We start from the raw sequence: 15907 nt of genomic DNA, 5'->3' as shown, positions 1-15907 counted from the left end.
GAGGAGCAAGACCTGGGAAACTCATGCATGCAAGGGGGAGGAATGGTGACAAATCTGAATTGCTGTCAGAAACAAATGCCACAGAATTAAATGCAGTATTAAAGAGGAGGAATACTGCCAGCACAAACACCTGGATAGAAAAATGTGGTAGTTTGAATCCAAAGTCCAGGGGCTGGGATCCAGCGTCAGGAGAGTCATTCCCATCCCACTCCAGCAGTGCTGGGAGGGCAGCTGGGCTCTCCAGGTGTTTCTCCACATGGCTGCATTGTTCTTAGGGTTTGGGCTGGCATCATCAAGTAGAAGATGCTTTTGTTGCCTCTTCCTCCTCACGTGTTTTCAGTTACAGGCAAAGGAGGGCTTATAAGAGGGGTGGTGTCTTCTATTAATCTAACCACAGAAGGAGAAAAGATCCTATTACCTTTTCAGCCACTTTTGTGCCTTATTCCAGGGCTGACCCTGTGGGCTGAGTTACCTCTTAACAGCTCAGCAGGACAATTTGTATTGCAAGTTTACAGTGTAAAGGCTGTCAAGTGCTTCCTTAGATACTGCAGCCTGCTTATGGATGGTTAATAGGAGCATGGATAGGTGGGACCTGGGGTCTGGACCAGGCTGAGAGCAGTGGAGAGGTGCTATAAAGAGACGTGCTGCAGTCTGGGAAAAGGGAATGTGCTCTTGGCGTTGAAGCAGGGCTGGGGGTTTTCCTGTTTCCTTCCTGACCTCGGGGAAGACGCTTCACATCTTGGTATTGTGGTCCATCAAGTGGGATGGGTCTGTCTGCTGGTCCAGCCGAGGTGCCCATGAGCAGACCCCTCACCTCCCCACATTTCTAGCTGCTCCACTGGCACGTCCTGGCTCTCCCCGTATCCCAATTGTCTTTCTGCAGTGGGGGAAGGCAGGAGGGACCAGTGCGAGGTGCCCAGGGACCCCAAGTACCCTGACTGCGCTGGGAAAGTGGAGGTGAGTCAGAGTTCCCGGTCTGGGAGAGGGTCTGGACCTGGGGTGGAAGCTGCTGGGAAAAGCACAGAGCAACGACCCTGGGGTTACACTAGGAAGGGCAGTGGGGAGGGGGATGCTTTCCAGAATAAAACTGCTTTAAAATGGGAAAGGTATGGCCCATTGCAGAAGGAGGAGCAGAGCCAAAGACACAGAAAGCAAAGCATGGCTGTGCTGCAAGGAGAAAACACAAGGGAGGTGTCTGACCTCCTCTGGGAGCCGTTGCTATACGAGTGTAACTGTTTTCCCCCAGTAATAAGGTGTAAACCTTCATATTTAGTCATATGAAGCACTGAAGCCATGGTACCCAGTTATGCAGGCAGCAGCAGAATCAGCTCTGCGAGACCACCTCTGCCTGCAGTTTAATGACAGAAGCATGGTGAGGAGAAGGCACTGTCACATCATCTTTACAGATCTGGTTAGCTAGTGTCTGGGGAATAATTTTAGCACTGCACAGAAGAGCATCTTGTTAAGCTGGCCAGGACCTCCATCTCAAATAGGATGTCCTGCCTGACCCAGCCTGCTCTTTACACCTGAATGCAGCCTGGCATTCGGCCTGGAGCATGATTGCTTTGTCAGAGAGCATATTTACATGAACTAATTAAAAGCATCACCCTCTTTCCCTCCCTGTCCCAGCCTCCTTCTTCAAGCTCAGTCTTCTGCAGGGCCAGATCCCCCTGAAAAGATGTTGAAGTGTATATTAAAATGATACTGAGGGATTGTGTTTTCTTCTTCCCCTGGTGCTAGGCATCCTTTCCTTCCACAATTTGAGTAAATTCATAATGTAATTTAATTGTGGAAGGCTGTAATTCGATCTCCTGTCCGGGTGATTGCTGTGTTTTACATATTGGGCTCAGTGACCTGTCTCCTGAGTAGATTTGTTTTTGTAGTTGAATTAGGAAGAGGCTGGCAAGAGCCGTTGCGGTGGATGATAAATCACTGCTCTGGTCACTGGTTATTCTCCATCATGTGAAATCATCCCTGGGGGGGCCGCTGGCACATCTGTCTCCCTGCCCTGCTGTGCCCCAGGTGATGAGATCAGCAGCTCAGCTTGCTCCCCAGCAAAGTTAACCAGAAGAAAACCCTGTGGTATATCATTTTCTAAGGATTAATGGCTCTGCTCCTGGGGAAGGCACGTGTTGGTGCTGGAACCAGTGTTAGAAACCCAGGGAGCCCCCAGGAACCAGTGTTAGAAACCCAGGGAGCCCCCAGCAGACCCTGCTCTCTCTGCCTGTGCCCCATGTGCCCTGGAGGCACCACGACATGGGCACTGGGTGCGTGCTGGTTTGCAGCCCTTCATCCACCCTCTGCCCTTCATTTCTAGCTCCCAGCTAGAGGGAGGTGGTGGGGAACAGAGACTGCCCATAGCAGGGGCAGCTCGCAGGGCTGCCGTGTCCCCTCACGGCCAGAGGACGAGCCCCGTGTGTTTCTTTGCCCCCCCGCAGTGGATGAGGGCCAGGTGGACCTCTGACCCCTGCTATGCGTTTTTTGGCGTGGACGGCACCGAGTGCTCATTCCTCATCTACCTCAGCGAAGTCGAGTGGTTCTGCCCTCCCCTGCCGTGGCGAAACCGGACGGCGGCTCTGCCTTCGCCCCAGCCGCTGCCTCGGGCACAGGTAAGGTGGGCAGCCTGTGTCCGCTGGTCCCAGGGGGCTTGGGGGGGACAGCTGCAAGGCTGCTGCAAATAAATGTGCACAGAGCCAGCAGTGTCAGCAGGGCTATGATGCCTCTTGAGGGTTTTCAGAGAGTCACAGAATGGTTTGGGTTGGAAGGGACTTTCAAAGGCTGCCTAATCCAACCCCCTGCCATGGGCAGGGACACCCCCCACCAGCCCAGGGTGCTCAGACCCCATCCAACCTGACCTTGGACACTGCCAGGGATGGGGCACCTCCCACCTCTCTGGGCAACTTGTGCCAGAGCTTCACCACCCTCATCATAAAAAAGTTCTCCCTTATATCTAGTCTGAATTTACCCTCTTTCAGTTTAAAACCATTCCCCCTCGTCCTGTCGCTACAAGCCCAAGCCTGTCCCCATCTTTCTGATAAGCCCCCTTTAAGCACCGAAAGGCTGCAGTAAGGTCTCCCCGGCGCCGTCTCTTCTCCAGGCTGAACAGCCCCAACTCTCAGCCTGTCCTCACGGCAGGACGTCCCTGCTCCATCCCTCTGACCATTTTTGTGGCCTCCTCTGGGCCCACTCCAACAAGTCCATATCTGTGCTGTGCTGAGGAATCCGGGAAGTCATGAGATGCTCTGGGTCCAACGGGGCCCCTGGGATTTGGTGCATGAAGTGGAGGAGCTCTGGTGTCAAGTCTGGTGGCGCCAGGGGAAGCTGTCCACCCAGCAAAACCCAAAGCACCTCAGCTACGGTGGGCAAACCTCTGCCAGCCCCCGTGGCAACCCAGGGGCTCCTCTGGCAGCTGCTTTTCCCACACTCAAAATGTAGAGCATGCTCCTTTCCTAGGCAGCTTTCCGGAGCGACTTGGCTCACCTCCTGGAGCTGATCGGCACGGGCAAGGAGTCCCTCAGCTTCATGAAGAAGAGGATCCGGCACTTGGCGCAGCAGTGGCTGCGGGCGGCTCGGCGCCTTGAGCAGAAGCTGAAGGGCCGGCAGAGGGACCAGAAACACGTACGAGCAAATTTTACAATGGGGTTGTGGTGTGGAGATGAAAAAGCTGAGCCTTTGGCAATACAGGGAGTGGAGACAGCTGGGACGTGAGTGAGCTGGGAGGAAAATTCATTTATGGAAGCACATAGGTCTGCAGAGTCAGTCTGTGGTCCATAGACACGACTCTGCATGCATTTGGGATGTCACAGTTCTGGTGTTGCTGAACAAGTGGAGTGAATTTTGGAGAGGGGTCCTGGTGGGTGGGAGTCAGTGTCCAGCCGGCAGCCAGCCAGCAGTGATGGGTGGGGAGTCTGGCACATCTCCTCGAGGGAGATGCCAAGGTTGCTGGCCCGCCCGTCGGTGTTTTTGTGGTGCCCTACCCTTCGGTCTCTGTGTGCCGGGAGATCTGGCTGCAGTCCGTGGGACGCACCGTGATGTGCATCAGGAACGTGAACCTGGTCTCAAGATACAGAGCGCCAGTCGATGGGAACTGGTAAACTCTGACTATTGGGTCTTTGCTAATTGGACATAGATCACTTGTCTTTACACCCGACTGATTTCTCTGAGTAACTACAGTGTGCAAAAGGAGCTGGAGAGAATCAGGGACTATAAGTCATTTAGGCTGGAAAACCCAAATTGTCCCTTTCCCCCAGTGCCACCCATCCCAGCACTGACCCCTCTTCTTGTCTCTCCAGATCTTGATCCATATCGGCTTCCTGACGGAGGAGTCGGGGGATGTTTTCAGCCCACGGGTGCTGAAGGGGGGCCCGCTGGGCGAGATGGTGCAGTGGGCTGACATCCTGGCTGCCCTCTTTCTCCTGGGACACAGCTTGAGGGTCACCGTCTCCCTGAAGGAGCTGCAGAGGTGGGTGCTGTGGTGCTATGGGTGTGTGGTTCCCCCCCAAGAGGGTTGCTCCCTGCACGTCTGTGGATTGCATCGAGGTCTTGCATGAGAGCATGAGGTCTGCAAAGGCTGGGGGGTGGCTTTTCCTCAACCTGTGTCTCGGGCAGCAGACCACCAGCATCATGGCTAGGGTCAATCCCATCCCTTCTGCATCCCAGGAAAGTGGGAAGTACTGTTGCAAAGTAAGGCTTTGCCAGCAGGGCTTTGCACGGGGCTGATGTGGAGGAGGTGTCTGGGACAGGGCTCTGCCCTTGGTTCCCAGCGCTGGATCTGAGCAGCGTTAGTCCCTTGCTGTCAGCACACAGCATCACCTGTGTTCCCTGACGCCTGCCTAGAGCTGGGTATGGGAAAGGCTCCCTTTCACCCCTCCATTCCCCAGGGGTGCTGTCTGCAGGGCTGGTGGCCATGTGGCTGCAGGATGCAGGTGTCCTGCAGGTTGCTGGATCTCCCCACCGTGTGTGGCTGTGTTCAACCCCCATGGCTTTGCCGGTGTTGTTTGAGCAGCAGCTGTGCTCTCTTCCTTCCTTCCTTCCCTCCCTCCCTTCCTGCCCCGCTGCAAGGCAGGCAGCTGGGGTGGCTGCCAAAAATAACCTGTGTCCCTTGCAGGGGGGTGGCAGCCACCAAGGAGTCCCCCCTCAGGAGGTGCTGGTGGTGGCTTGGGGTCTTGCGGGGGAATCTGCTGCTGCTGGGGCACTTCCCACAGAGGGGTGGGGTTTTTTCTGCTGTGGAGCATGGAGCGATGCAGGGTGAGAGTGTGCCAAGAGCTACACCAAGACACCCTACAAGTGTGTCTAGACAGGACTTTGTCTCCAAGAGGGACCAATAGATGGAAAAAGTAAGAGGGAGAGGATAACTGTGCTGCGTTCCTCTCTGCTGATGCAGTTCTGTTATTACTGGGCTGATGCTGATGCCTCCTGTAACCCGCAAGGTTTTCTCACCTCCTGTGAGACATCTCAAGTGGAGGACAAGTGCCAGGGAAAATGCAAATCAGGATGGGTTATAAATGGAGAAAAACCTGAAGCTGCCTTGGGGACTGGGCAGGTTTTAGGTGATTCTAAGATAGCATTGGCCCCATAATGAGCTGTGCTGAAAAGGGAGTGAAAAAACCCAACAATCCTGGAAAGAAAACAACAACAAAAAAAACAACCCAGCCCCTGCGGCATTCAGAATTAATGAACGGAATTAGCTCCCGACTAATTAACTCAAAAAAATAATCCTGGTCCTAATGCAAAAGGCAGCAGCTTCTCAGAGAGGCGGGCATACATCATGGCGATCTCCGCGTGGCGTGCTGAGCTAAATTGACGTGCTAAATAATATCCGTGTACTCAAGGATGAAAGAAGTTAATGGCTGGGAGGGTTGTGTTGTTGTGTGGTTCTTGTGTTTTTTAATGAAGAGCCTCACGGTGGTCGTTTAAGGAGGGGCAGGAGCCAATTGAGTCTTAGGGGGACTTTGCAGTGTGTTTCCCTCTGTGAGTGACTCTGGGGAGAGCTGCATTGCTGCCTGTAGTATTTCACATTTCTCAGAAGTGCAGGAGCTTCAACGTCAGCTGGTAGTGGTGAGACCTCCTCTTCTGATGTGGATTTAGTTGTGTCGCCTGGGATGCCTGGGACAGCAGTCCATCCCTTCCCCTTCGTAGCTGTGATGGGGAGCGAGTTGAGCGAGCTGGGCTGGGGCTGCGCATCTTGTACTTCTCTCTGTCCCAGTGATAGAAACCACTCCCACCTCCCCATGTGCATGTCCTGTGCCTGGCTTTGATGACATTTGAAATGCTGAACACCCACACCGTGGGCCCACTTCCATCTGGATGGGGCTGGGGTAAGGGCAGGAGCCGGGGCTGTAGCTGGGTCGCTTCTGTCCCTTTGGAGACCAAGCCCAAGTATTCACTGGGACCTTCCTGCAGCTCAGTCAGGAGATGGGTTAGTGCGGGTGTCAGAGGGGAAGCAGAGGTCCCCCCTGAGAGGAGGACTGAGCGGTCCCAGCAGTCCCGCTCGGTACTTGCAGATCTCTCAGCAATGTCCCTGTCATCGGGCTGGTGCAGCATCAGCGGTGGCTCCAAGGAATGTTGAGATAAGCCTTTGCCTGACCACGAGCACGTGGGAGGTTTAGCAGAACGTGTGTATTTAATCCTGGGTTGTGCTAGCAGTTAATCTTGGGTTCTTCATTAAAGTCTGGAGGGGACTTTACCTGTAGCTGCAGCTTTGGGCAGGGGTTGGTACCCAGAGTGAAGCTGGGGGATGTGTGAGGGGCTGGAGCTGGCCTGGGGGATGAAGCAAAGCTAAAGCTGTGTTGCCATGGAAGGGCCAAGTACTTTCTTATCCCTCCTGCCCCTGTGCAACCTCCTGAAGCAGCAAAGCTTTGCTCCGCTGTAGACTGGGGCTAAATTTGTCCTCTCCCATACCAGGTGTCTCTGGCTGAGCTTGCAGCAGGGCAGGCACCAGTCTTGGGGTAGGTTTGGGGATATTTTGCTCCAGCAATGTGCAATGCTGAGTCTGCTTCTTGTTTATTTTCCTTTGGCACCCCCTGCTCCTCTCATGACTTGGAGCTGTAGCTGCTCCTGCCCAGCACGGCCTTCACAGAGCAAAGGCTGGCATGTGTAAATTATTCAGCACAAAATAACCTCTCGCCTGGTTTGTTTTTTGTCTCTTCAAATTTCGGAGATGGTTTTTCGATGTGTATTCATCATTGGCAAGGGATCACTGGAAGGTTTGCCTTCGTACACAGTAGTTATCTGAGAACTGTTCATTATTAGCATCTATATTGATTGCAGTGCAGCAGTGCCTGGAGGCAGTCATCAGGATTGGCCCTGAAATGCTGGAGACTGGGCAAACAAGGAGGGAAAGTAAGTACCCTGGTCCAAAAAACTGGTGCTGGAGGACTGGGGGTGAAAACAAGTTGGGAGAGTGACCGTGTGTGCTGGGCACCTCTCCCTGCCAGCAGCTGCGGCGGGGAGAGAAGCAGATGCGAAGTGGTGAATAGTGGGGGTGTTAAATGGTTCCTGCCCCAGTTTGGGGGACCAGTGTTAATTGGGAGTGAAGCCAAGGAGCTCTGGGGATCTGCAGGCTTGCTCCACGGCTCAGCGAGGCACTGTCCAAATGCCTCTGCAAGGTGTGAGATGGAAGCCGCTGACCTGAGCCCTGGTGTTCCAGGGCTAGCTTATCCAGCTATTTTTGCCCTCTGTAGTCCTTAAAGACCTGTGAATTCCACTGCCGTGTCCTATTAGAGGCTAATTTTCCTCCTCTAGTTGAATGGAGTGCAGATGTTTGTTCTCTTCTGCATTTCCTGGTGAATTTGGGATCTTCTGATGCATCTTGAGAGGCAAGGGGTGAAACATGGAGCTATCTGGTGGCTGGTGCAAAGTACCGCTGGGCATGTGCAGCTCCTGGGGAGGGAAGTGAAGCGTGGAGCTGGAGCAGGGAGTCAGGAGCTGTTTCCCATCCAGAGTTTGTGCTGGGTGTGTAGCAGCAGTGGAGGGGCCCAGCAGCATTTTGAGCCCTGTCTTGAAGCAGGGAGGGAAGAAACATTCCAAATACGGATGCAAACGCTATTCTTGCTGAAGACCTTTTGTGCTGCTTTGGTAGCCAAAATGTGCTTGCAGGGAAGTGAGAATTGAGGCCGGTGTGCATGTGTGTTGCTTGTAGGGGAGGAGTGGGAAGTGCCTGAAAGACCTGAGCTGGGTTGTTGATCAGGCAGCTTATGAGTAGATGCTGGAAAATTACAAGCAGCACTTCGGAGTGATGGCTGTGCCCGTGCAAAAACTGCAATAATCTGAGCCTCTTCCTCTGGAGCACCCATGCCCCAAGGTCAGGCAGGAAGGGATGTGCTCAGCCTTTCCCCCCAGGAAAACGGGCACAATGGGCGCTGCTGGGACCTCCAGCTCCTACCCCCATCCTTAGGTCCTGGGAATGGTGATGTCGGCATCTCTGGCTGCTTTTGCATGGCTAAGGCTCAGGGAGATGGGGGTGCGGTGCTGTGAGCTGCTGGAACTGTGGGGCGTATTGATCTTGGAGATGCTGAAAGATGCTTTTTGCAATGGTCCCCTTGAAATTAACTGCTCATAAGGCAGGACAGAAAGTCGAAGAAAACAGGATTTGATGCCTTGTGGGGTCAGGGTTTACAAAGTGTTCCTGGAGCTTAATTGCTCCAGTGTTAAGCTCTGGATTTCTAATACTGGCGCTGGCAAAGCGCTTAAAATTAAGCACATGCTTGGATCCCATGCTGGCAGCCCTTTCCCTGCTGAGCAGTAGCCGTGGCCAGTGTGTGGTTTGGGCAATGAGCCACCCTCTGTGTGCCGAGGTGGCTTGGATGGGCTGCGGTGGGGTCAGCACCACGGCAGGACAAGGCTCACCTCCCACTGCCACCGCTCTCATTGCCTGGCAATGTATTGTAACTGGTATTTTCCTGCGCTTTCCACAGTCACCAAGGTGTATTCAGGCTGCAAAAAGGGCCATTCAAATGCAAACACGATGTCCAGACGAAGACATTTCTAATTATTTCCTGGCAGGTAAACCCCATCTTTCTGTCTTGCATCTGTTCACATGAAAACCTGCACAATGCCCAGGCTCCAGGCTTCACCTTCCCTCGCCAGCTGGCAAATACAGTCCTGCCATTGTGTGGGCGAGCCAGGAATTGCTTGTGGAAACAGCCAGAAGTGACAAGTTGTGTGTGGTCCTGATGGAGCTGCGTGGCATGGCTGTGGGATTTATTAGCTCTGCACTGGTGAGGAGGAAACCTCAGCCTCTAATGCAGCATCCGATGTTCTCATTATTTGAGTGAGTGTTTCTGTAAGCTGTCAGGGCTATTGAGTTGTTCTTTTTCTGGTCAGGCTTTGATCTTTGTGCTGAGATAAGGTGTGTATGGGATGTTGCAGGCTTTGGAAAAGCTGGACATTTGGTTACAGGTCTTGGTGGGAGCTGAAGATGATGCCCCCTATTGTGGGTGCTCGACTGCTGCAAGCCCTTGCAAAGAGAGACGATGAAGACTGAACCAAGAGGTTACACAAATGCTGGACACACCACTGTATGTCTAAGCTTTATTGGATTCTCCAGTCTGTAGTTTAATCAGGACACGTTTCCAGCAGACATATCTTAGGTGATGGGTTAGGCATGGGTCCAGGATGTCAGTGGGCAGAAATCGGCTCTGCTGTAGTGGTACTCGTGAAGATTTGGCTAAAACTGTCCCTCCCTTTTGAGCTGCTGGAGCAGTTGGGACTGGAGAGGACAGCTCATCTGCGCAGGCACCACAAGCACCTGAGTGTTCAGCTTCTGCTGCTCCCTGGAGGAGTCCCAGTATTTATATCCCTTTCCCAGGAAGTTTCTTCATTATTTGCTGAATTTCTGACCAGAAAGAGCTGCTTGCTCTGGCACCCTCCTGTGCATCTCCAAGTCTGACTTTGCTTGGCCGGGAGGGCAGCTCTTGCTGGAGGATGGTGGGTCCCAGCACCTCCCCTGCTCCTCCTCTCTTCAGCCGGCTACAGCTGCTTGCAGAGTTACAGCCACGCAGCTCTGCAGTGAAAAGCCAGGTACATCGAAACGAGACTGCGAAAGCTGCTCCCCGTAATTACAGCAGCTTCCTGGCACCTCCGAGGAGGTGGCTCGGAGCTTTGCTGGTAGCAGCTACATGAGGAATGGGGATGAGCCGCCCGGCTGTGGTGAGGAGCGGCAGAGGGGGATTTCTTCTACCTTTGAGGGCTTCATTTTGTAGGAGAGGAAGGTGCATAAATTAGCAGGAATTACTGAGCTGTTAAATTGCACTCCTTCATGAAATATGTTTATTTTGTAGCCAAGTGACAACTTGCTCGCTGAGTTCTTTGCCATTGCAGAAAACTTGCATTGTCACATAAATGTTATCATAACCTTCTTAATTGTTGGGTAATTTGTAGAGGTGAGAGGAGGTTACGCCTGGCGTCGGGGGAGGCTCAATCCTCCCTGCGGGGGCCCAGAGCCCCTCTGGGTTGGTGAGGTTGGGGAGGGTGGAGTTTCCATCACACCCAGAGATGGTCCAGCTGGGAGCCCCTGGATAAAACCCCCCCTCCAGCCCTGCAGGACTGTTGACTCCCCATTTCTGGCTTTCAGTCCTCTTACAAGATGCAAAGCCTCCAGCAGTCTTCACTCCTCATGGATTATCTTTGCAGCCCAGAAAAAATGCCTTCCTGGGGATCTCCCAGCAGAGCCCTGCCTGGACCCACTGGAGCCGCTGTTGCTCAAATGAGCAGCAAAATATCAGCATTAGGTGTCTTCTAGGGACATGCTGCAAAGGTTTCCAGCAAGTGCTGCATCCTTCCATGATGAGAAAACAGTTTTGTTGAACCTTGTAAATAAATAAATTGATTGCTGAACCTCACCCCCCAGATGGGTAGTGCTGTGTCACACGGGATCGATGATGGGCCAGAGAAACAGACCAGATGCATGTTGCAAAAGTAAAACCATGTGTAGCTTAAAAAGCATGCTGCAATTGCTTGAAAAACCTCACTTTTGAGGTTGTCATGTCCCTTCTAGCAGGAGGAAGAGCTGGGAGCAGAGGCCAGGCAGGGGGTCGTTCATCTCATGGGCTCCGATTTGCACTTCAAATTGCTCATGATGGGCTCATCACAGACCCCCAGGAGCCTGGCTCTGGCACCTTTCATCCACCAGATAATAGTCCTGTGCTTGTTGGGCATTTGTAGACAGGGAGAAGCCGAGGGAGCAGAAAGGACAGAAGCCCTCCTCCATTTTCCCTGCTGCAGTCTGCCTTGCTGATGACAGCAGATGGGGGCAGAGAAGATGCAATTAAATATATTATAGGCTATTGGCCCAGCCTGCCAGCAGATGCCCATGAGGTCCATTTAGTGCTGGACTTTTCAGCCCCAGGAGTGGTAATGTGGAAGGAAACATTGGGTTAATTTGAAAATAGGTCAATGGGATGTAAAGATAACCCCGCAGTTATCTGATTTCATAGAGCCTGCACCATGCTTAGGAAGGGGATGCATCCCCTTGTTGATTAAAGTACCTATAAGGGGAAAATAGCAGGACAAGAAGCTGCTATAGATTTATTCTGGAGTAGGTGCAGCTGGTGGAAGCGGCTGGCCGAGAGGCAAGCTCAGCACTTGCATCCGCTTGGATTGAAGCTGCTTCGGCTGCTCTCTCCCAGAGAGGAGTGAGGGCTGAGCCGATGCACTAATCCTGGATGTCGGGATGGGACAAGTCTCCGGGTCACCTGCGGGGCTCTGGAGGTGCTGAGCCCGGACACGAGCTGGTCGCCATTCTTGGCTGGTCTGGGAGGGAAGGTTTCTCCAGGAGCAGGGATCAAGCGGTTTTCAAAAACAAATCTCTCAGCTGTGCTGGCTGAGAAGAAGGCATTTGCGCTCATCAATTTTATTTGCGTAATTTCAAGTGCCATTAATAGTACATGGCACAAGGAAAAATCAGGGAAACTTCGCTCCAACCATGAGTGAAATTGGGTTTAGTAGAAAATTAGTTGACTTAACTGGCAAATGATGAAAGCTTGAATAAAGAATGTTTAAATAAGGAGGCATGTAAAAAAGAAATCCCCCCCCCCACCTCGGAGGTGCAGCCCAGATTTCCGTGATTGGAATATTAAAAGCAGTGGTTATAAAGCTTTTAGGAAGGAGAAGGGGGGTAAATGAGAGAGATGCTCTGCTTCAAAGACACCAGCCCTGCTTTAGGTCTATTCCAGCCTCACAGCCTTGGCGCTGGGAGTACAAATGGATGTGGCAAGTCCCGAGCACCCAGAGAGGGGACGTGTGGCAGGTTGTGGTGATGAGGGCAAGTGGGGGAAGCCAGACCTGCCCTGCCTAACCGGTGGAGAGTTTGTTGGAGGCTTCAGTGTGAGGTACACTCCCTGCTGTCTCCCGCAGCCCCTTGTCAAGCTTGGCCAGGGCTTTTTAAAATGTTGGACGATTTTGTGATGCAGCAGCTTGTGCGATATGTACCAGCTAGAGGATGGGGTGTGCTGCAAGAAGAGTGGGGTTTGGGGATTTTTAGATAAATACAAGGTTTATGGATCAGTTGAGTTGCTGCGCTGCAGTGCCAGGTTGGTGTAAATCAGCATTGCCATTTGGCTGATGACAGAGGAAGGAACAGCATGTATGCGAGCAAATGCGATATTTAGTATTGCATCTCTGTAAAATTCTGGGGTTTTTTACTGGCTTAAAATTTCCCCTTCAGCCTTCCCAGGAGGGGTGGGTCTCCTTGTTGTCCTTTTTATCATACTGAGGTGGCTGTTGGAAGTGAGAGCCTTTCTATTCCTGCCATCTTCCCAATCAGCCATGTCATGTAAAATTGTGCAGAAAAGTGGTAAAATTGCAACCTGTTTCCCCTGCGGCTGACCCGGCCGGGCTGCCCTGTGCTGATGCTTATATTCCTTGTGACAAGAGCAATGAAGCAGCTGCAAGTGCAGCTCTTCGCCTTAAATTAAAAAATCTGTGGTTTGCCTGGTTTTGGCGAGCAATGTGGTTCTATGTTTCCTTGCTCCCTGGAGTCACAGTCATGGTCAGGATTTTGGGATGACCTTTCACTGGTCTCAGGTTGGGATGGGGCTGGAAGAAGGATCTTGGTGCCTAACGCTCAAGGGCTTGCGAGCCATATGAGAAGAAGAGGAAGATGTGGCCAGGAGGAGACCAAGAGCCCTTTATCATATCTATAACGGCTAACCAATTTCACTGGCTGCATATGACCCCTTCTGATGATGTTGGTGAAGATCAGTGAGAGATCGGAGAGATTGTGATATGCTTGTGATAACTGTATCACTTGGCTGTTCCCCGGCTGGGGGAGCCAGCAGTTTCCTCTGCAAGCCACCACGACATCCACAGATGAAACGCTGTGCATTGTCGTAGGTCGGGGAAGGGGTGAGTACCTTCTGGCAGTGCTTCTCAGAGGATGGACCCCTGGGCTGTGGGTCCATGGGAGCTCCAGCTGAGCAACAGATAAAAGCCAGGTAGGGCTGGAAAGAGGATTCTCAGGTTCGGAAGGGAAAATGCAGAGAAACTGGGAGAACCAGTGAGAGAGGTCACAAAGAGGGAAAGCTTCAAAGCCTGAGAATGTAAAATCTGGCTGGATCTTTTATTCCTTAGAAAAGGGAAAACACTTAGGGGGATGGCTGGGATAAATTCCTATTTCCACATAGGTGCTAGGAGTAAGTGAAGAGCCCAGAAGAAAACAAAGACAGACATCTTGGCAGGCAGGAACTGAGAGTGAGATTTCACACTGTCTGAGCTCAGACTTGCAAAATAAAACAGAAGTTCCTCAGCCCTGTTAGAAGGACTGAGAACGAAACAAGGTGACTGGTGGGAGTGGGGCAGAGCCCGGGCGGACCAAATCAGCTCAGCATTTTGGTTTTCCGTGAGGATGTTGCTGTTGCTCTTTGGGTGTGAGTGGGATTATGAGGGTGAGGATGAGAAATTATTTTCTTTAGGAGGAAGAAAAAAATGCAAGAGCATTGAAAGTGAGGGGTGGATCATTTGTATTTCTGATCAAACTGGCACTCAGAAATCACAAGTACATGTAACAAGGATATTTGAGAAGCCTGCTGAAGCTGGAAGGTGTCACAGGTTTTTTTCTGAGAAGGAGGAAACATGGTCCAGACAAGCAGATGGGCTGTCAGGCTGACATCAATGGTACACTTAGTGGAACAGCTTTGGAGAGAGGGATTCATCAGTTCACAGAGGTAATTGAAAATGGAAGGAGACATGCCTCAGGTTTACCAGCCTCGTATCATGCCAGATTAATCACCTATCACCCTGGCAGCAAGGTAACTGATGATCTTGATAAAGAGATTGCAGTCCTAGTTTATCTGGATTTTCATAATGCATTTTATCTGCTGGAGGAGGGAAGAGGGACCCAGTACTGTTGTAAGAAGCTAGCTGAAAACCCACTGAGACCCAGGGTCCCGCTGCCCCAGCTTTATTGAACTGTTTCATAAATGGGGCAAAAAGTGAGAAATGTTAAAGAAGCACGCACAACATCCAAGGACAGGTGGCGCCGCCAGAGTCAAAGAGAAGCTGAGGATGCTTGGGGATGTGGTGGGTACCTGTAAGGACTGGAGTAAGAGAAATGGTGCATGGGGCTGGGAACAGGGAGATTTAGGCTAAGCTGGGAGCCTTGCAGGCAGGGAGGAGGGGAAAGAGGTGGCTTTACGAGTCTGTCACCAATGTGATTGCAATGAAAGCAAATGAAATCTGGTGTCTGCCACAAGAGAAGTCCAGGGGAGTGTGTGTTGTTGAATGAGATGCTGGTGAGCCGGGCTGAGAATGCTGTGCACAAACCTCATCATCCACACGGGAGGAGCAGGAACTCGGCTGGAGCAGGTGCAAAGGTGGGGAGGGACGAGGACTCCCCAAAATCTCAGAATTTTGGCCCAGGAAATAAAGACTGGGGAGAGGACAATCCTTTGCCTCTCTCTCTATCAACTAGGGAGCTGGTTGATGGCCCCTGTTCAACACCTGGCAGGGAAAGGAGTGTTTGTGTTGCAAGGCTTTCATGGGACTGGGGGTCTGATCCCTCCTGCTTCTCCCCAGTCACTTAGGGGTGCCTCCGGGACGGGGAAACTGCCCCTTGACCAATCCTTTGCCTTTCGACCTGATTTACACTGACTACCACGGCCTCCAACAGATGAAGCAGCACATGGGGCTCTCCTTTAAGAAATACAGGTAAGCAAAGTCACTCCTGTCTCTACTCTCAATTTCATTAATTAGCAAGCAAAGACTAATGCTAATGACCACGAAGGATAGCCCCCACATCCAAGGAGTCGAACCCTTTGATTGCACCTTTGATTTTTGCCTGGCTTTGCCAGCTGATGCCTTTCTGTGTCCCCTGCTGCTGCAGCACGAGGCGGTCTGCTTGCTCCAGAGCCTCACGTGTTTAAGATAAAACTTCATTAGAACAGATTGAATTGGGGGAAAAAAACAACCAAAACCCTGCATGTGCCTGCAGTGTGTGTGTGCTTCCAAGTACTGTGCCTGCAGCGTGCAGACAGGGGTGGCCACACCACGGAGGAAAGCGCGAGCCTTCTGTATTTACAAGCCCCATCCCTGGCTCCTTCAGCATCAAGACAAATGTCATCATCCCCTGGTACATCACCAGCCAGGAAAATATGTGATTTAATTTAGTGCTGATGGTCCTGCTATTTATTATGTTTTCTCCCATCTATTCCACTATCCTACACAATTTTATTAGAGAGAAAAATGACAAGCGGTGTTATTGCTTTTATTATAAATGCATTTGCTCTCGCATTCCGCTTGTTTTGCTCTTCTCTTGCTTGATGCTCCCCTTCTCTCCTCAGTCTTGTGCTGGTAATGCCTGCCTCAGCATTCCCGGGATATTGGGAAAAGCATTAACAAGTCTTCAGGAGATGCATCATTCTCCAGACGGTCAGGGAGATGAAAGGCCTGCGAGGGGGAATTGCTAGTTACA

General features: G+C 51.9%; 1 protein-coding gene across 3 annotated transcripts in view; it reads left to right on the top strand.

Moving 5' to 3' along the window:
- The window catches only part of MGAT5B (alpha-1,6-mannosylglycoprotein 6-beta-N-acetylglucosaminyltransferase B), a 70614-nt gene that overhangs the window by 37672 nt on the left and 17035 nt on the right, over window positions 1-15907 (top strand). For all 3 annotated transcript variants that reach the window (XM_056326560.1, XM_056326561.1, XM_056326562.1), the window contains exons 5-9: window positions 884-957; window positions 2439-2609; window positions 3454-3618; window positions 4293-4462; window positions 15013-15144. In XM_056326560.1, coding sequence (XP_056182535.1) covers window positions 884-957; window positions 2439-2609; window positions 3454-3618; window positions 4293-4462; window positions 15013-15144 — 712 coding nt within the window. The remainder of the gene's footprint in view (window positions 1-883; window positions 958-2438; window positions 2610-3453; window positions 3619-4292; window positions 4463-15012; window positions 15145-15907) is intronic.

Source organism: Falco biarmicus, chromosome 1 (assembly GCF_023638135.1).
Source record: "Falco biarmicus isolate bFalBia1 chromosome 1, bFalBia1.pri, whole genome shotgun sequence".
NCBI classification, from domain to species: Eukaryota; Metazoa; Chordata; class Aves; order Falconiformes; family Falconidae; genus Falco; species Falco biarmicus.
Note: the sequence above shows the minus strand (reverse complement) of the source record. Positions and strands in the feature narration are given on the sequence as shown.